Source organism: Colobus angolensis, unplaced genomic scaffold (genome assembly GCF_000951035.1).
Source record: "Colobus angolensis palliatus isolate OR3802 unplaced genomic scaffold, Cang.pa_1.0 Scaffold11, whole genome shotgun sequence".
In the NCBI taxonomy this organism is placed as follows: Eukaryota; Metazoa; Chordata; class Mammalia; order Primates; family Cercopithecidae; genus Colobus; species Colobus angolensis.
The window spans coordinates 1,771,780-1,791,248 of record NW_012112030.1 but is presented as its reverse complement, the minus strand read 5'-3'; the positions used below and the strand labels follow the sequence as shown (position 1 = coordinate 1,791,248).

The 19,469-nt window shown below is 52.9% G+C and overlaps 2 protein-coding genes across 4 annotated transcripts in view; one reads left to right on the top strand and one right to left on the bottom strand.

Annotated features, from left to right (window-relative positions):
* Positions 1 to 11,296, top strand: part of TNFRSF1A (tumor necrosis factor receptor superfamily, member 1A) — a 13,934-nt gene extending 2,638 nt beyond the window's left edge. The window contains exons 2-10 of the mRNA XM_011951735.1: positions 5,867 to 6,020; positions 6,242 to 6,370; positions 6,591 to 6,740; positions 6,961 to 7,039; positions 9,131 to 9,204; positions 9,342 to 9,455; positions 9,759 to 9,787; positions 9,988 to 10,276; positions 10,442 to 11,296. Coding sequence (XP_011807125.1) covers positions 5,867 to 6,020; positions 6,242 to 6,370; positions 6,591 to 6,740; positions 6,961 to 7,039; positions 9,131 to 9,204; positions 9,342 to 9,455; positions 9,759 to 9,787; positions 9,988 to 10,276; positions 10,442 to 10,752 — 1,329 coding nt within the window. The 3' untranslated portion in view covers positions 10,753 to 11,296. The remainder of the gene's footprint in view (positions 1 to 5,866; positions 6,021 to 6,241; positions 6,371 to 6,590; positions 6,741 to 6,960; positions 7,040 to 9,130; positions 9,205 to 9,341; positions 9,456 to 9,758; positions 9,788 to 9,987; positions 10,277 to 10,441) is intronic.
* A 268-nt stretch (positions 11,297 to 11,564) lies between these two features.
* Positions 11,565 to 19,469, bottom strand: part of PLEKHG6 (pleckstrin homology domain containing, family G (with RhoGef domain) member 6) — an 18,652-nt gene continuing 10,747 nt past the window's right edge. For all 3 annotated transcript variants that reach the window (XM_011951674.1, XM_011951683.1, XM_011951692.1), the window contains 3 exons: positions 13,487 to 13,632; positions 12,120 to 12,812; positions 11,565 to 11,931 (listed from right to left, as the gene is read on the bottom strand). In XM_011951674.1, coding sequence (XP_011807064.1) covers positions 11,922 to 11,931; positions 12,120 to 12,812; positions 13,487 to 13,632 — 849 coding nt within the window. In that variant the 3' untranslated portion in view covers positions 11,565 to 11,921. The remainder of the gene's footprint in view (positions 11,932 to 12,119; positions 12,813 to 13,486; positions 13,633 to 19,469) is intronic.

Here is a 19,469-nt window from a genome sequence, read left to right as displayed (position 1 = left end):
AAAAAAAAAAAAACAAAACAAAAAAAACAAAAACAAACAAACAAACAAAAAACAGGATTTTGCTGCTCTCAAAGAGCTTACAGCCTAGGAACCAAGATGGCTTACAGTGAAAAATGATTTCAGAGCAATCCGGAGGAAAATATCCACAAATGCATGGTGATGTGGTGTCCCGGAGCACCAATGGGAGGAGAAAGAATTGGGGAAGGAGATGAGCCTTAGTCCACTGCCTTGCCTTGCTTAGCAGGTCTCAGCTCCTGTGCTCAGCTCCAGAAAATCCAGGAGCTTCCCCACGCTGCTTCAGTGTCCTTCGCCGTGCAACTGCAGCATTCCCTGTATAGATGTCAGTGCCAACAACTGACTGTCTTTGACTTAAGCGAGAGTTCTTGAGAGCACAAGCTATGTATTATCCACCTCACCATCCCTAGCACCCATACAGGACCTGTCACATAAACCGTACTCCTTAGCTATTTGCTGAATGAATTAAGGAACAAGAGATGGGTCAGATGGGATGGGGGAGGGAAAGCCTCATAGAAAAGTGGATGTGGAGCTGACATCTGAAGTCACTGCCTGTCAGGGTAGCTATAAAGGAGGCAGGCAGAATCGGACACTGATGTGAGGAAGGGGAATGGAATGGAGAGATGGGATTTTGTGTTGATGGGCAGGGTGGCAGGAAATCAGACACTTTGGTGGGAATGGAAAGACCATGTTGAGAAACACTAAGAAATATGAATGGGAAAATTATAGGGAGTTGGGGAGAGGATGGAGGAAGAGTGTTGAATATGGTCCCAGGTGGAGGAATTCATTCATTCATTTATTCAGAAGCTGTTCTCCTAGGGCACACTCTGTGCCTGGACTGTGATTAGAAGTGAGGTGAGGCATCTCAGATGGGTGCCGTGGCTCATGCCTGTAATTCTAGCACTTCAAGAGGCCGAGGTGTGTGGATTGCCTGAGTCCAGGAGTTCGAGACTAGCCTGGGCAACACAGTAAAACCCTGTCTGTACAAAAAATACGAAGATTAGCGGGGCATGGTGGGGCGTGCTTGTCATCCCAGCATTCGGGAGACTGAGCTCAGGAGAATCGCTTGGGCCCAGGAGGTGGAGGTTGTAGTGAGCCCTGACCACACCACTACATTCCATCCTGGTGGTGAAGGTTGCAGTGAGCTGAGTGTGCCACTGCACTTCACCCCGGGCGACAGAGTGAGACCCTGTTTAAAAAAAAAAGAGAAGTGAGGCATCCCTGGAGGTGCCCATTCAGATCATTTCCATGACCACGGGAATGTTTGGAGCCAGGCTCCGGAGATGGTGAGGAAGGTTCACACACTTGTGCGTGCCAGTTAACGCCGGAATGAAGATAAAAAAGTGTGTAGGATGGGTGGGAGCAGAAGAGAGGCTAGAAGACAACTGCAGTAACCCAGGTGTGAGGCAACCCAGGGATGCAGAGAGGGCTGAGAGATCACAGAGGGAGGCCTTGCAAGACGAACTGACACATGGGATGGCAGCAGTGATAGGGGACAGGGCCCTGGGGAGGGAGCGTGGCAGGGTCTCAACGTTCATCCGGGAAGTCGATGGTGTGACATTTGTCTAGGTGAGGAGATGGATGAATTCCGTTTGGGGCATGTTAAGGGCCAGGGGAATGGTCGTGTGGCAGGGTGCACCTTCCAAGCTAGAGGAGAGGTGCTCCAACTTCTTTCTGCCTTTGTATCATTCAGACGCACTGTGTTCACTCATCAGTGGTTCTCAAAAGGAGAGGAGCACACCAGACTTCAGTAAGGGTGTGTGTGCTTGTGTGTGGGGAGGTGGGGGGATGGTCTGAAAACTCTCCCCTGGAGATAAATCTGTTTCTACCAGGGGTGCTGTCTCCTCATCTCCCTCTTTGGGAATCACTGGCTTCCACCAGAGTGGAAGACAGATGTGTCATTAGATCAATCAGTTGATCTGTATTTATCTGCTCCCAGTCTGGAGGCCTGGTTCTGGTTGCTGAGAGGACACCAGGGGAGGATAAGACACTTTCTGACCAACACATTATTTGATCTGTCATCTGACAAGGTTCGTGGTCACTTTGGGGAGATCCTATCTGTCAACCAACATAACCATATTATGATAAGAGCCAAAAGTAGATAGGGTCAGTTCACGTGAGCTGAGCCCACAGGGGCTGTGGGTCTCAGGACCTCGGGTGGAGGAAACAGATACCATCAATGGAGGCTTCATGGGAGGGAGATGGGATCTCAGCTGGGCCCTTGGAGGAGAAGCTGCCATGACCTCCCCCAACATCTTGACATTAAATGAACAGACACATGAATGAGGGGGAAAGAAAGACTGACTGGGTCCCTGCAAGGTGGCTGGATCAGGGTCAGACCACAAGGCCGATCTCAGCTTCGCCTCCCCACTCTGCAGCCCCAGCACAGGAAGTCACACTTTAAAGCCTTCTCTGGCGGAAATTGTGGGGGAGTTGGAGGGGTGTTGGGCCACCCCCTCAACTGTCTCTCCACAGGCACCCCAGCTTCCTGCCCTTCTGCTCCAGGCTGGAGTCTGGGCCTAAAGAGCTCACCTCCTGTTTCTGCTGTTTTGTTTCACTCATGCAACTGCTGAGGACTGGGCTCACTGGGGCCAGCTGATGCCAGCAGTGGTGCCCAGTGGTGGGGAGTCTGAGGGCCCTGGCTCCTAGGGGTCAGAGAGGGCTGACCCGGAGCATTCTGGGGGCCAGGGAAAGCCTGGGAAGCAGGGCTGATTCTTCCATCTGGCATCCCTTCTTGCCTGCTCCCTCGTTCCTGGAAGTGGGTGTTCAGGGCTCTGGAGCCTTTCCTGTGCTGCCAGTGGGCTTGGGGAGGGGCTGTGGAGACTCAGAACTGGCCTTATTTCCTAAGGATTTTCTGGGGACCCCAGGGAGGCCCCCAAACCCAGCACAGCTGGCCAGAACCAGCCAGGCTGTGGGAATGCAGTGAACCTAGGGTGGGAGGGCAGCCTTGGCTTGCTTCCTGCTGGGACTGGGGAGTGTTGGGGGCTGGAGTGAGAGCTCACGGAACGGGTTTAGCTGTTGGAGACTTGTTGAACTGGGAGGAGGAGCTGGGGCGGGGCCTCAGCTGAAGGATGCTAAGGGGCTAGGAGGAGCCAAGTGGCCCTCAGGGAGGGGAGGGCACAGACCTGATGGGCGGAAGCCAGGGTCGAGGGAGACTTCCCTTTGGGATGGAATGGGGAGAGGGAGGCATTTCCCGGAACATGAGGGCCAAGTGGGACAAGGGTCTGTGGCCTGGCTTTTGGAAAGGGGAGGGGTTGAAAGGGGGTTGAGTGGGGATGGGAAGGAGGGACTGGGCCATAGGAAGAAGGGATTAGATGGAGTCCCTCTTGCAGGCTGGTGCCTTCTGCCTTTCTGCTGACTCATGACCCTTGAGGAGCTGGGGAAGCTGCTAGTTCCCTCTCCCCTCCCTAGATCTCCCTCCCTCTGGCCTGAGTCACTGGGGCGGAGTTGCTGGGAAAATATTTCCCTTTCCCGGATTTGACTTAACCCCCAGAGTGCTGGAAAGAGAAGGGAACATGTGGCCTGAGAAAGCATCTCTCCCTCCCTCCCCCCAGGGAGGCTCATCCGCCACTGGCCAGAGGTCCCTGAAAAGCTCCCTTTAAGGCTCTCTGGGGCTGGCGTCCCCCAGTTCTTCGTCATGACTCTATCTCTGCCTGTTGACTCTGCCTCAAGCCCCCTGGATGGGATTCAAAGTGCCAGTGACCTTAGGTGCTCCCATAGCTTCTTCAGGGAAAGGAACCACACTTTCAGGATTGGGAAGTTCTTCCCATCACCACCCCAAACCCTTCCTGTTGCCCTGGAAGCCCCAGTCCTGTTCTCAGGGGAGGTGGCACGGTGTTGGCTGGTGTGGGCTGGGGAAGGTTGTCCTCTGAGCAGGGGCGCACACCTCCGCCTGCGGGGGCTGCTCTTGTGTTTCTGTGTGTGACTTCCCATGTTTGCGGCTGAGGCTTGAACTTCCGGGCCTGCGCAGCTACAGCTGCAGCATCTCCCAGTGGCTGACTCAGGGTGTGACTGGCCTCCTGCTCCGAAATGTGGAGTTGGTGAGGCTGGGTGGCTGTGGGCTGCCTGGCCCTCCTTCCCTGCCCTAGGGTTTCTGTGATCTGGTGAGTCAGTTGCTCCTCAGTGTTTAACAGATGTTGAGGACACCCTCTTATCTTTACACAAAGTGTCTCTTATAGTAGAGAGAAAAAAAAAACGAAACCCAGGGAAAACCAGAAATGAGGCTGGCAGAGATCAAAGTTCAAGTTGGAGCTAAATATTCACTCCTGGCTTTGCTTTCCTGGCACTGATGCCAGAACAGGACAAGCCGTTTAGCTGCTGTGGAGTTGGCCTGAGACTGCAAAGCATACCTTCTGGAATACCATGGCATGCAGGGGCCTCCAGGACTCCCCAGCACGCCCTCAGCTCTCACCTGACAGTCATCCAAGCTGAGTCACTAGCCTTGGCCAGCTCTATTTGAGTGTCCTGCCCACCTTTGCCCACTCCTCCCCCCATCTCAACTTTGTCCCCCGTCTACCCATGTGGGATCCCCAACCTTTCCCTTTTACTCTCCTCCCAATTTGTCATTGCCAACCCTGGGTGTCTGTGTAAATTTTGAGGTGGAGGGGATGGGCCAGGGAATGTGAGGGCAGGAGGCAGAGTAAGGTTTGATACAAGCATGTAAAGAAACTTCCTTCTGCTTCTGCCCACTCCCCAGGAGCGGTGCCCACAGGAACATCACTCGCCCCCACCACCAGCTGACTTTTTTTTTTTTTTTTTTGAGACGGAGTCTTGCTCTGTTGCCCAGGCTGGAGTGCAGTGGCCGGATCTCGGCTCACTGCAAGCTCCGCCTCCCGGGTTCACGCCATTCTCCTGCCTCAGCCTCCCGAGTAGCTGGGACTACAGGCGCCCGCCACCTCGCCCGGCTGTTTTTTTGTATTTTTTAGTAGAGACGGGGTTTCACCGTGTTAGCCAGGATGGTCTGGATCTCCTGACCTCGTGATCCGCCCATCTCGGCCTCCCAAAGTGCTGGGATTACAGGCTTGAGCCACTGCGCACCAGCTGACTTTTTTAGAAATACTCCCACGATGTGCACAGATCCTCATTGTTTACCTTTGTGAATGTTCACAAAGCAATTACACGGTGAACCCAGCACCCAGATGGAGAAACAACACCCCAATCTTTAGGGCTGCTTGTTGGAAGAAAGGGCCATCACTGAAGTAACCTGCCAATTCCCAATCAAAAACACATCCTTTCAACATCTGCCCTGTGTCCAGCACTGTTAGCTGCTGTGGGGGATTTCACAGTAAGGATAAAATACGGGGCTGGACTCACGCCTGTAATCCTAGCACTTTGGGAAGTCAAGGTGGGAGGATCACTTGAGCTCAGGATTTTGAGACCAGCCTGAGCAACATAATGAGACCCTGCCTCTACTAAAAATAAAAAAAAAATTAGCCGGGCATGGTGGTGCACGCCTGTAGTCCCAGCTATTCAGGAGGCTAAGGTGGGAGGACTGCTTGAGTGTGGGTGGTGGAGGCTGCAGTGATTGTATCACTGCACTCCAACCTGGACAACAGAGCAAGATCCTGTCTCAAAAAAAAAACAAACTACAGCTTAGGTCTGGGGCCTACTAGCTTTGAGTTGAGGGAACAAAAATGAACACACAGGACAACTAGAGAACAATTAAGCATCAGATTGTATGATCCCAACTGTCTAAGATTCAAGGAAGGACTCTAACCTTGGTGAGTGGGTTGGCCTGGGCAGAATGTTTCACAAGGAAGGACTTGAGCTGGGGAAGTTTTAGATCTGCTGCCCCTAAGCTTCCCATCCCTCCCTCTCCTGATGGTGTCTCCTCTATCTGATTCTTCCCCAGGTGCTCCTGGAGCTGTTGGTGGGAATATACCCCTCAGGGGTTATTGGACTGGTCCCTCACCTCAGGGACAGGGAGAAGAGAGATAGTGTGTGTCCCCAAGGAAAATATATCCACCCTCAAAATAATTCCATTTGCTGTACCAAGTGCCACAAAGGTAGGGGCAAGTGGAAATGGTGAATGCCCTCAGGTCTGGGGTGCTGCTTCCTTTGCTTCTTCCAGATGTTCTTCCCTAACTTTGCTGCCTCTCCTGGACTGGGATTTTCTCCCTCCCTCCTCTCCTAGAGACTTCAGGGAATTGGCTCTGGCTGTTGTCCCTAGCATGGGGCTCCTTCCTTGAACTCTCACCGCAGCCTAACTCTGCTGCTCCATTCACAGGAACCTACTTGTACAATGACTGTCCAGGCCCGGGGCAGGATACGGACTGCAGGGAGTGTGAGAGCGGCTCCTTCACCGCTTCAGAGAACCACCTCAGACACTGCCTCAGCTGCTCCAAATGCCGAAAGGGTGAGTGTGCACAGGCTGGAGAGTCAGGCGGGTCTTGACCGGTGTGTGCGTGCCTGTGTGCAGGCTGGTTGGTGTGGGCAGGAAGGTGTGTGTGTTGGTGGGACACTGCATGGATGTGAGTGTGTGTTACAGAGACAGACACACACTTAGGGGAATATCAGGAAGGGGATGCAAGGACAGGAGGATTCAGGACTCATACCCCATCTTCTCCCCTCACCAGAAATGGGCCAGGTGGAGATCTCTTCTTGCACAGTGGACCGGGACACCGTGTGTGGCTGCAGGAAGAACCAGTACCGGTATTACTGGAGTGAAAACCTTTTCCAGTGCTTCAATTGCAGCCTCTGCCTCAATGGGACCGTGCACCTCTCCTGTGAGTGCAGCTGTCCTGACGCCAAGCCCTCTCCCCACCCCAGGGGCTGGCCCCTTCCCCATGTAGCGGCATTTCCTTTCCTTCCCCCTCCCATAGTCTGTGGGTCTGACGACCAACTCCTCTCTGGCCGCCCCCACCCTGTCCCTCGTCACTTCCTCTGCCCTGTGGGGTGAGGGTGCAGGGTGCTCCTTCTTTAGCTGTGCTGCACTTCTCCCTACAGGCCAGGAGAAACAGAATACTGTGTGCACCTGCCATGCAGGGTTCTTTCTAAGAGAAAACGAGTGTGTCTCCTGTAGTAAGTGAGTATCTCTCAGAGCTGCTGGGCACTGGATGGTGGCATGGATTGGGATGGGTGACTTTGGTGGGAGCCACTAGTGGGACAACGTATGCCAGGATGCCCCAGAGTGCTCAGGCTCCTACTGACTGAGTGGGAGACACTTCGTTAAGACACCAGGCAGTCCTTCCCCTTGCTCTTCAAATCTTTTTTTTTTTTTTTTTTGAGACGGAGTCTCGCTCTGTCACCCAGGCTGGAGTGCAGTGGCTGGATCTCAGTTCACTGCAAGCTCCGCCTCCCGGGTTTATGCCATTCTCCTACCTCAGCCTCCCAAGTAGCTGGGACTACAGGCGCCCGCCACCTCGCCCGGCTAGTTTTTTGTTAAAAAGTGCCTTTTATTCTTGATGGCATCTTAGGTTTGATGAAATATGGTATTTCCCCCTTAGTCTCTTTGTCCAGACCTCCTCACTCCTGGCTCCACAGTGGCTGTTATTGTCACTCACTTGCAAAGAATGAACTCTGAGGGCTCTCAGAGTTTGAACCCCAGCATAGCCACTTATTGGCTATGTGACCTTGGGCAAGTTTCTTAACATCTCCAAGCCTGACTTTTATTTATTTATTTATTTTTGAGACAGGGTTTCATTCTGTCACCCAGGCTGGAGTGCAGTGGCACAACCATGGCTCAGCCTCCACCTCCAGGGCTCAAGCCATCCTCTTGCCTTAGCCTCCTGAGTAGCTGGGACTACAGGCACACACCACTACAGCCAGCTAATTTTTTACTTTTTGTAGAGACAGGGTCCTACGATGTTGCCCAGGCTAGCCTCGGACTCCTGGGCTCAAGCAATCCGCCTCGGCCTCCCAAAGTGCGAGGATTACAGGCATGAGCCACCAAGCCTGGCCTGGGCCTTACCGTTCTTATATTTAAAGTAAGCATGATGACATTCATTTGGTGAATTTATGAGAACCAAAACCAAACAAACAAAACCTACAACACGTCTGACACAAAGCTATTTATTTTCCATTCATCTTCATCTTTTTCTTTTTTGAGACAGAGTCCTGCTGTGTTGCCCAGGCTGGAGTGCAATGGCGCAACCTTGGCTCACTGCAACCTCTGCCTCTCAGGCTCAAGCGACTCTCCTGCCTCAGCCTCCCGAGTAGCTGGGATTACAGGCACATGCCACCATGCCTGGCTAATTTTTGTATTTTTAGTAGAGATGGGGTTTCACCAGTTTGGTCAGGCTGGTCTCAAACTCCTGGTTATCCACCTGCTTCAGCCTCCCAAAGTGCTGGGATTATAGCCGTGAGCCACCACACCTGGCTTCGTTTCTTCCTGAAAGCACTTTTATACTATTCCATGTGGTTCTCACCATGAGCTTGAGAGGTGAGCTAAAGTGCCTCTCCCTGCTTTCAGCTTCCTGCTGGGAACTCACTCTCTCAAGTTCCTTCCAGCACTACCCCATAGAGTTCTCATCACTCCACACTGTCCAGTGACAACTCCCAGTGTGGAAGATCTGCTAGTTCTACAGCGTGCTCTCTGGCTGCCCCAGTAACATGTATTTTTAAATTTTTCGTATGCATGTTTGACTCCCCCTCCCCGAAGTCAGGTGTTGTAACTAGCAGTGTCATTTAAGAAAAAGCCCTTTAACCTGTCTTTGCCAAGGGATTCTTATCAGCAAAACAGTGATGAAACAGCAATCCCATAACAGCGAGCTAGTTACCTTCTCAAGCACTTCTTAAATGAGGCATAATCATTTTGCTTAATCCTCAATCCTGAGAGGTGGGTGATCCCTGTGGTGATGAGGAAACTGAGGGGTTGGCGGTTAATGGCTTGCCTAGATTCACACTGCTAGCCAAGGAATGGACTGGAATTTACACCCTGACCCTGACTGCTTTTCACATTTTCTACACAGCCTTTTCAAGATCCCTGCCAATTCTAAAATTAAATGATTCTATGATTAACTGTGTTTCATTCTTCTGCATCACTTCCCAAAACAAATTATATCAAGAGACAGCAAAAATATTTGTAAAGAAAGGATGTCCAACAATCTGTGTTGTCGTTTTTCTGTGTTCCTCCAATGGTAGGGCCTCTATTCACCAGTGCCATCTCTTCCTTTAGCTGTAAGAAAACCTTGGAGTGCACGAAGTTGTGCCTACCCCAGACTGAGAATGTTAAGGCCACTGAGGACTCAGGTGAGGAGAAGTGACCTGGCGCCCGTGCTCACCTGCCCTCTCCCTCTCCTTGCCCCCACCCATCCATCCCACCCATCCGTCTATCCCTGTGGCCCCCCTCTGCCCCCTCCTGTGACCAATACCTGCTTTGTCTCCAGGCACCACAGTGCTGTTGCCCCTGGTCATCTTCTTTGGTCTTTGCCTTTTATCCCTCCTCTTCATTGGTTTAATGTATCGCTACCAGCGGTGGAAGTCCAAGCTCTACTCCATTGGTGAGTGGGGCCTTTGGGAGGGAGATGGAGCTGGTGGGGGTGAGGGGAGGATGTGGGTGGGTGCGATGGTCATATGTGGAGGGAGGTGAGGAATGTCCCCTCAGTTCACACTGCTGGGGACTCTGGGTAGAAGGTGTCCCTGGATGGCTGGGGAGAGGTCGAGCTGCATCAGTAGCTCTCTCGTCCCTGGGGCCACATAGGCCCTGAGGCATGTCACCACAAGTCCCCACTGCCAGCTGAGTCTAGGGTGCCAGGGCTGAGAGAGGAAGTGAAATTTATGATGCTTTCTTTCTTTTTTCTCAGTTTGTGGGAAATCAACACCTGAAAAAGAGGTGAGATGAAATCAGAGAGCTACTCCCAGATGTCCCTGACCATTCCTCATAATTGCCTAATACTCAGATCCCCTGGAATCATCCTTCACCTCCCGGAGGCTCACCTCATTCCCTCTAAGTCCTAACCCCTATCCAGAATAAAGAGGGCAGGGGTTGGTTTTTGCTTCCCCACTAATGCTGCGCCAACTTCTCTCTTTCAGGGGGAGCTTGAAGGAACTACTACTAAGCCCCTGGCCCCAACCCCAAATTTCAGTCCCACTCCAGCCTTCACCCCGACCCTGGGCTTCAGTCCCATGCCCAGTTCCACCTTCACCTCCAGCTCCACCTATACCCCTGGTGACTGCCCCAACTTCGCGGCTTCCCACAGAGAGATGGCACCACCCTACCTGGGGGCTGACCCCATTCTTGCGACAGCCCTCGCCTCTGCCCCCATCCCCACTCCTCTTCAGAAGTGGGAGGACAGCGCCCACAAGCCACAGAGCCTAGACAGTGAGTTTCTTCTGCCGCTGGAGACTGGGGGGAGGAGGCTGGGGGAGGGCCGGGTGAGCGCGGGCTGCCTCCCAGAGGGGATCAGGGGAAGCGGAGGGCGCGGGATGCGGGGCGGGGCCTGGGGTTGCTGTCGGAGGCTCACTGGCCTGCGTCCCGTCCCGGCAGCTGATGACCCCGCGACGCTGTACGCCGTGGTGGAGAACGTGCCCCCGTTGCGCTGGAAGGAATTCGTGCGCCGCCTAGGGCTGAGCGACCACGAGATCGATCGGCTGGAGCTGCAGAACGGGCGCTGCCTGCGCGAGGCGCAATACAGCATGCTGGCGACCTGGAGGCGGCGCACGCCGCGGCGCGAGGCCACGCTGGAGCTGCTGGGCCGCGTGCTCCGCGACATGGACCTGCTGGGCTGCCTGGAGGACATCGAGGAGGCGCTGTGCGGCCCCGCCGCCCTCCCGCCCGGGCCCAATCTTCTCAGATGAGGCTGCGCCCCTGCGGACAGCTCTAAGGACGGTCCTGCAAGATCCCCTTCCAACCCCACTTTTTTCTGGAGAGGAGGGGTCCTGGAGGGGCAAACAGGGGCTAGCAGCCGCCTACTTGGTGCTACCCTCTAGATGTACATAGCTTTTCTCAGCTGCATGCGCGCGGCTGACAGCACTGCGCGCGCGGAGAGAGGAGCGCCGTGGGCTCAAGAGCCTGAGTGGGTGGTTGCGAGGATGAGGGACGCTATGCCTCATGCCCGTTTTGGGTGTCCTCACCAGCAAGGCTGCTCAGGGGCCCCTGGCTGGTCCCTGAGCCTTTTTCACAGTACATAAGCAGTTTTTGTTTGTTTGTCTGTTTGTTTTGGTTGTTTTTTAAAATCAATCATGTTACACTAATAGAAACTTGGCAGGCCTATGCCCTCTGCCTGGACAAGCACAAAGCAAGCTGAACTGTCCCAAGGCAGGGGCGAGCACGGAACAATGGGGCCTTCAGCTGGAGCTGTGGACTTTTGTAAATACACTAAAACTTCTGAAATTAAAGCTCTGCTCTTAAAGAGAGTGGTTTGTCAGGATGGGAGGCGGGGGCAGAGGCCCAGATCCTGAGGGGTGAGATGGGAAAAGCCCTGTACTAGGGCCAGGTAGCCCACCACCATCACGCCAACTGACAGAGGAGCAGCAGGTTCTTGTTCCGTCCACTCTCATCTGTTGCCCAAGCTGGAGTGCGCTCACTGCAACCTCCTACCCTTGGGCTCATGGGGTCCTCCCACCTCAGCCTCTGGACACAGGTGCACCACCACACCTGAGTAATTTTTAAAATATTTTTTATAAAGACAGGGTTTCCCTATATTGCCCAGGCTGTTTTGGAACTCCTGGGCTCAAGGGATCCTCCCACCTCAGCCTCCCAAAGTGCTGGGATTACAGGCAGGCATGCCCAGCCAGGGCAGTCATTTTTATGCACAACTTTCTGTGGGGCTTAGGTGTACCTATGATACATAAATTTACAGTTCTTGATCCCCAAAGTCCTCAGAGCCGGAGGCAGGGTGCCTGGGCCAGGCTTCCTTTGGGAAATGTGGTCCTTGAGGTAGAGTCACGGATGCCGGAGGGTGACCAGCACTACTGGGGAGAGATCTCCTCTGGGAGAGATGCATGCCAAAGGTCCTCTGCCTTCCTCACACCTCTCTGAAAAGACAGGAGGGGGTGTTAGGCGACAGTCAGTGGCAATGGGTGAGAGTCGGGTGAAGAGAGGTGGAGAGCCCTTCTTGCCTCTACCCCTGCTCCAGCACTGCCCTCTTTCTATACTGCATCCCCCGCCCCATACAGACATCCCTGTCTGCCCCCTCCCAGGCCAGCTTCCCTCCAGCACTTACGATGTGGACAGAGGGGTGTCCAGATGAATGATGTGGGGCCCCCGCATCCTCTGCAGCTGGGCCCGAGTCAGCTTCCGTGGCCTGCTGTCCCGGGGCTCCGCGGCACCCTCAATCCTTTGGCTGGCCAGCTCCTCCCGGATCTCTCTGAGCATGTCCTCAGCCCGCATTGGGTGCAGGGATGTGTGGCCAGCTCTCAGGAACAGAGGCCCCTCTTCTTCCTCCTCCCCTGAGGACTCCCAGGGGCTTTCCCCGGCAGAGTCAGCATGAGCTGGGGAGGAGGGAAGCTGGCCCCGAAGCTGGGCCCTGTGCAGTGTTTCCACCACCACATTCCCTCGCACGGAGGCCCCATCTTCTTCCTCAGACCAGGTCGGTGGGTCTCCCTGGGGAAGACTGGCTCCTTTTAGGATTTCTTCTGGCAGTTCAGGGGCACTTCGGCGTTGAGGAGCTTGGGGGTTGGGAGGCTGGGGACGCAGAGGGATGTACCGGAGGTCCAGGGTGGAGAAGGTGAGGCGAGGGTCCCGCCGAAGGGCTCTTTGGCGTAGACGGCTCAGCGGGGAGCGGGAGCCCTTGGGGGTGCCTGGGATCAAAGTGCCGTAGCCAGAGTCTGAGGTATCATCTGGCACAAAGGGAGCATCTTCATCTGTGTCTTCTGTCACCACCAGGTGGGGGATAATGGTCGGGAACTCAGGAGTCCTACAATTAATGGCAAAGAGTCAGATGCATAGGGGTCAAGTTCAAGTCCAGGGACTTTCCCTTGATCACTACATCCAGAAACGGCCCCTCCTCCAAACTTATTTTGGTATTGCCTTTCCATCGCACTGTGATTGTTTTTCTCACCTGGCTGGCCAGATTTTAAGCTCCTAAGAGAGTACGGGCTGCCTCTAAACTGTTTTATCCATAGCACCTGGTCCAGGATGTTGTATCAAGTGGGTGGTCAGGTTTTTGCTGAGTGGTTCCTGAACTTACTTGATATTATCCTCAATGATCGACTCTTCTTTTCTCCTTAAGCTGCTGCCAAGCAGTGGTGCTATCCTAGATGAACCTCTCACACTCGCCGGGGATTTGGCAGCTCTGCTATTCTGCAAATCCACACCTACCTTCATTCTCGAGCCTGCTCCTCTCAGGACGCTCCTGTGTGACTCTAGGCTGGCTAACTCTGTAGGCTGTCTGTGCCCTACCCCCCACCCCCGACCCAACACTGCTGATACCGACCTTCCCTACCCTGCCCTACAGCCTGCATTCCTCTATCCCCAGTTCCACCAAAAGTGTACAGTGATGCCATTTCTCAGCCTTATGGCTTCCTCCTCTTCCCCTCCCTGTCTGTGGCCCCCTACTCGGCGAGACCTTGTAGTCCGTGTGAGCCTTACCTCCCCTCTGTGCTGCTCTGAGAGCCCTCCAGGGAAGGCGTGGAGGGCCTGGTGCTGAGGGACTCCCTGTCCTGGTCCCGATAGAGGGCCAGGAGCTCCCTCTTCTGTTGAACGTACTCCTCTGCCTTCAGCTTCTGTAGGGTGATCTGGGACAGGACACTTTCATTATTAAAAGCTCTCATTTATTGAGCACTTGCTGTTTGCCAGGCACCCTGCTAAGTGTGTTACATATATTACCTTATTTTATTTTATTTTATTATTTTTTGAGATGGAGTCTTACTCTGTCACCCAGACTAAAGTGCAGTGGCACAATCTTGGCTCACTGCAACCTCCACCTCCCAGGTTCAGGCGATTCTCCTGCCTCAGCCTCCTGAGTAGCGCCTGCCACCATGCCCGGCTAATTTTTGTATTTTTGGTAGAGGCAAGGTTTCACCATCTTGGCCAGGCTGGTCTCAAACTCCTGACCTTGTGATCCACCCCACTTGGCCTCCCAAAGCGCTGGGATTACAGGTGTGAGCCACCGCACCTGGCCTACATTACCTTATTTAATCTTTACAAAAACCCCATGAACCAGATATTTTTACCCCTACCTTACTACTGAGACATGGAGACTCTAAGGTTAAGTAACTGCCCAAGGGGGTACTTCTTACAGTAAGAAAGTGGGGTGGTACCGGGATTTGGTGGCAGCAAACTCTGGAGCTAGTGTTGGGGGTGAGTGGGGTGAACAGAAAGGCCCTTTTCCTACCTGTACAGGTCTTCCTGCTTCTCATGTCCCATTGGCAGACCCGTTATCAGGTCTGCCCCCTCCTTCAGGAAGCCCTCCCTGGTTGGTGGTGATGGTGGAATAAGTGTTCTGAATTGGTACTGGTTGCTCCTTCAAGAGCATCCCTCTCCTACCACCTGGGCCTCTGCCCTGAAGCTGGGAGGAGCAGGAGGGCAGAACATGGGCAGAGGTGGGCTTGGTCCTGGGCTGAGGTCTCTGCTGTCCTTCAGAGGGAAGAAAGTTCCTAGAAGGCTGAGGAGAGGACGCATTATATTTTCTGTCTTCCTCTCCCCCTCAGCGATCTCATACAGGTACCATCAGAATGAAATGGAGCCATCTGAGAAAAAATTTTCAAAGCACCTTTGCACATGTGGTCATTTGATACACACCATTGCCCTGTGGTGTGGAGAACATGAATGCTAGCCCATTTTACAGATAAGAAACCTAGACCTAGAGAGGTGAAGTGACTTGCCCAAGGTCCCACAGGTACGGAGAAGCAGAGCTGGGACAGGGCCTTGCTCTTTGAGTCCTAGTTCAGTCAATGCAACACGTTCAAGGACAGCCTTGAAAGGTAAAGAGTTACGAAAGGTCAGTTGTTAGCTTGGGGAGGGGGAGAGGGAGAGGGAAGGAGAGGGAAGAGAAGGTGGTAGAGCTGAGGTTGGAGGCAGAGTCAAGCCTTGGCAAAAGGGAGGTACTGGTGGCTGCAGTGGGCAGCACTAATGTCAGCACTTGCTGGTATGGCCATATCATTGTTAAATATTGAAGTCTTCCATGCCGGTAAGGAAATGGCTGCTGCCTGGGTCTCATCCACTTCCCCCACTCCCATGATCTGGCAACTAGGAGGAAAACATCTGGCACAGCAAAGGACCTCTAGTGCACGCTCCCTTCTGATTGGCTGATGCCCATGCTGTACTAATTGTTAAATATTTCCAGTATCTCCCCAGTTTGAAGTATATGAGCCAGCGATTCCTGGGCACCTGGACTTTCCCAAAGCCTCACCAGAAACCCTGGGGACAGCTGGGTCAGGACAAGAGATGAAATGGATGAACAGGAATAGGAAAATGACATCAGGCTTATATTGCCAATTCTGCTTTTTCTGGCGCTCCAGCCACTTATTCCCAAGGGTGACAGCAGTCTCATAAGATGTGGTCTGTTGGCCAGAGCAGGGGAGGGTGCCTGGGAGCGGGAAACCTGCCAGGGCTAGGACCTGCGGCAGGACTCCTTCTTTCCCAGACTCCATCTCCCAACTCCATGTGAAGTGAGGGAAGGAGTGAGAGAAGGGAGGGTGGAGGCGCTGGGCCGACCTGCTTGTCCTGTTGGGGTACCCTTTTGCCCCACAGGACCCAAATTCAGGTTTGCGTTTGGGGTGCCAGGAGAGGGATGTTATGTGAAAGAAAAGAAATGGAGGGAAGCAGAGTTTCTGTAAGGGACGTCCAATGCCAGCATCTCTGCTCAACTTGCCCCTTGCCCGACCCCAGGAAGAGGCTGGAGGCCGGGAGGAAGCCTGAGCACGGGGCGGGGGGGTTGGGGGAATGGGAAAGGTGGGGGATGGGCCTCTTCGAGGTGCCTCCCGATGAGCCCAAAGCCTCTCCAGCAACCCTGGGAGGATTTTCTCGGCTTGGGTAAGAGGAGAGACACATAGGGGGCGGAGGGGAGGACAGGAAAGGAAAAAGAAATTGGTGCTTGAGCCAGAATGTGACACCCCTACAAAACTGAGAAGAGGAAGGGAGGGCCCCCCAGCAGGATTCTTCTTCCTTTGTCCCCGTGGAGAGGAAATGCCTCCTTTCCCTGCTGTCTCTGGGCTGGCTCCTAGATTCACCCACTCTCCTCCCAGAACTCCCCAGTGCTGGACTAAAACCCAGCGTTGAAAGGTGCCCACTGACTTCCTGGGCGACAGATGCGGATGCGTTTCCCCAGTCAGCAGCAAGGCCTACCCAGGCCCAAAGACCATGCCTTTCTCCTAATGATGACAATGGCAAACATTTATGGAGTTCCCATACAGTGCTGGGCCTTGTGCCTGGCCACTCGCGGACTGTCTGTCCTGCGTGCACTGCATTTCCCCAAGAGGTGAAGTAACTCCCTGACAGCTGCTCCGGCCCCTCCTTCAGACCCTGGCTCTTAGCTTCGGCTGCCTCCTTCAGTCTCCCTGCTTTCATTTCTTGGTCGCCATCTCTGACAGCTCTTTCTGTTCCTGTCACTGTTCCTTTTCCTCTTCTCAGTCCCTGGGCATTCCCCAAGATTCAGTCTCTTCTCCCTGGAGAAGCTGACTTTCTCTGAAAGTGTGAGTCATCACAGCTAGACCCGCTAGGAATAAATCTGCAAGTCAACATTTCTGCCAGGGGGAGAAAACAGTAGTCTGACCCCGGGGATGGCTCCATGAAAAGGAGCAACAGAGACTCTACTGCCCTCTTCAGTTTATAAAGACTGATGGCTCCAGAGAGGATTCCCTAAGAATTTGGTGTAAGACAATAGCAGGAAAAGTCATTTCAAAGTTTCAGTTTTGTTTGTTTTGCTAAGGAAGGCCAGGGAGCCTTGGTGCGTATCTTAGTTATAGATCTTTACAGATCTTTCCTGTTAGCCTGGAGTGAGACTACCAGGGGGCTGAATTGTTTTGCTCAGTAAAATACAGGTAATTTTTAGTAGCCCTGGGGGTTCTAAAGGGAGGATGTGAGGGTCTGGCTGTTGTTCTGTGACTAAAAACCAAAAAAAGAGGAGAAAGTTCTGAAGGTGGAGGTGGCAAAGAAAAAAAGCAGCCTGGCACTCACTGCCACCCCCACTGGTTGTCCTGGGGAATTGGAGCTTTAGGAACACTGATGCCACTAGCTTCTGCTTTTGTCCTTGGGCTCCCCTTGAGCCTCTAGCCTTCAGGAAAATTTTTTATTTAACTTTTTTTTTTTTTTTTTGAGACAAGGTCTCACCCCGTTGTCTAGGTTGTAGTGCAGCGGTGGGAACATAGCTCACCGCAGGCTCTACCTCCCAAGTTCAAGCGATCCTCCCACCTCAGCCTCCCGAGTAGCTGGGACTACAGGCGCACGCCACCATGCCCAGCTAATTTTTGTATTTTTTGTAGAGATGGGGTTTTGCCGTGTTGGCCATAGGCTGGGTCTTAAACTTCTGGGCTCAAGCCATCTGCCTGCCTCAGCCTCTCAAAGTGCTGGGATTACAGGAGGTGAGCCACTACGCCTGGCCAAGAAAATTTGATTAACCACCAGCATGATTCACTTGCCAGTCAGTCCAGCCTAGGGGAAAGTGTGTTTAGGCTTAGGCGGAAGTGGTGGAGAGAAGCCCCTGCCACACAGAGGGGACTGTGAATGTAGCTGGAAGCAGGGGACAGGGCAGATGGGAGACCACTCTCATCATAAAACCCACTGCCTCTCCTTGGGGTGTGTCTTCTGTCCTTATTTTTCACCTGAATTCCGGGTCTTTCTTTCTATATTTCCCAAAGCCCCTAAGATATCTCCACTAGGGTATATCTTGGCTGCCTCAATTTCAAAGGGCTGCTGTTTAAATATTCCTACCCTAAAGCCACCTCACCGAGGAAGCAATAACTAAACAAACGCGTTTCCCTTTCCCTTTCTAATGACTGCATTTCTCTCTGGGGTCCCATTGCCAATGCAGTCTTCCAAACTGAAACTTCAGGAGGCCAGTTGTGCTCTTTGCCCCTGGGTATCTGGAGTTCCTGAGCCTGTGCCCAGTGCTGGCACCAGGCTGTGTGCCTAAGCTGAAAGACAGCTTTGAATCTCCCTAGGAAGCAGGTACTGTTATTGTGTATATCTGTTTTGCAGTTGAAGAAACTGAAGTTGAGGGAGGTCATATAACTTTCACAAGGTCTCATGAAAAATCACATGGATTTTTCTGAATTCAGTATAGACTTTAACCACAGTGTCCCTAAAGCTCCCGTCTCTTCCCTCTTCTTTAGCTCCTTTCTTCTCCTTCATTTTTTGTCCCTCTTTGCAATGTCTCCCTAAGGCCGTGGCACTAAACCTTCCATGTTTCACACTCAAACTAGTACAATAAACGTCCTGTCACCAATTTCTCCCTCCTCCAGCCCACCTAGCACACTGCTACCTGATTTCCTGAAAACCCAATTCAAGAGGAAACCCACTGATTTCACCCTTGCTCAAGAATGCATGGCAGGGTCATGCACGGTGGCTCACACCTGTAATCTCAGCACTTTGGGAGGCCGAGGTATGCAGATCGTTTAAGCTCAGGAGTTCAAGACCAGCCTTGGCAACATGGCAAGACCCTGTCTCTACAAAAAAATGCAAAAAATTAGCCAGGTGTGGTGGTGCACACCTGCAGTCCCAGCTACGTGGGAGGTTAAGGTGGGAGACCCACCTGAGCCCAGGAAGTTGAGGTAGCAGTGAGCTGAGATCATGCCACTGCACTCTAGCCTGGGCAATAAATAGAGTAAGACTCTGTCTAAAAAAAAAAAAAAAAAGGATTCACGGTGGGCTATCTCTTGTCGACCCTATTCAACCCAAGCCCATCCAGGCCACAGGGTTTTGCAGCTCTGAGGTTCTGTAGAATCTGGCCTCTTACCACGCACTCACACAAACCCTGTGCTCCAGACTTAGGCAGATATGGCCGTTATTCCAGAAATATATCCAGCCCAATTGGTCCTCTGATTCTTCTGCTCATGGTCTTCTCATCCTTAAAAGTCCAACTCAAATCTTCACCCCCTTTGGCCATTCCACTCCTGTAGTGGGTGGAATAGTGGCCCCCCAAAAGGTAGATATATCTGTGTCCTACCCTCTGGAACCTGTGAATGTGACCTGATTTCGAAGAAGAGTCTTTGCAGATTTGCAGAGATCCTGAGAGCTCAAGATGAGCTCTCCCTGGATTTAGGGTGGGCTCGAAATCTAATACTCATGTCTTTGTAAGAGAAAGGAGGGGGAAATTTGGACACAGACATACGGAGAGGAAAGCCATGGGAAGACAGAAAAAGAGATTGGAATTTTGTTGCCACAAGCCACGGAACACCTGGGGCAACCAGGAGCTGGGAGAGGCAAGGAGGGATTCTCCCCTAAAGCCTTCAGAGGAAACTCAGCTCTGCCAACACCTTGATTTGGAACCTCTGGCCTCCAGAACTGTGAGAGATTAAGCTTCTGATATATTTTAGGCCACCAAGTTTATGGGACCTAATACAGCTCCATTTGCATCTCTCTTCTTTTGAACTCCTCCTGCTTTTTTTTTTTTTTTTTTTTGAGACGGAGTCTT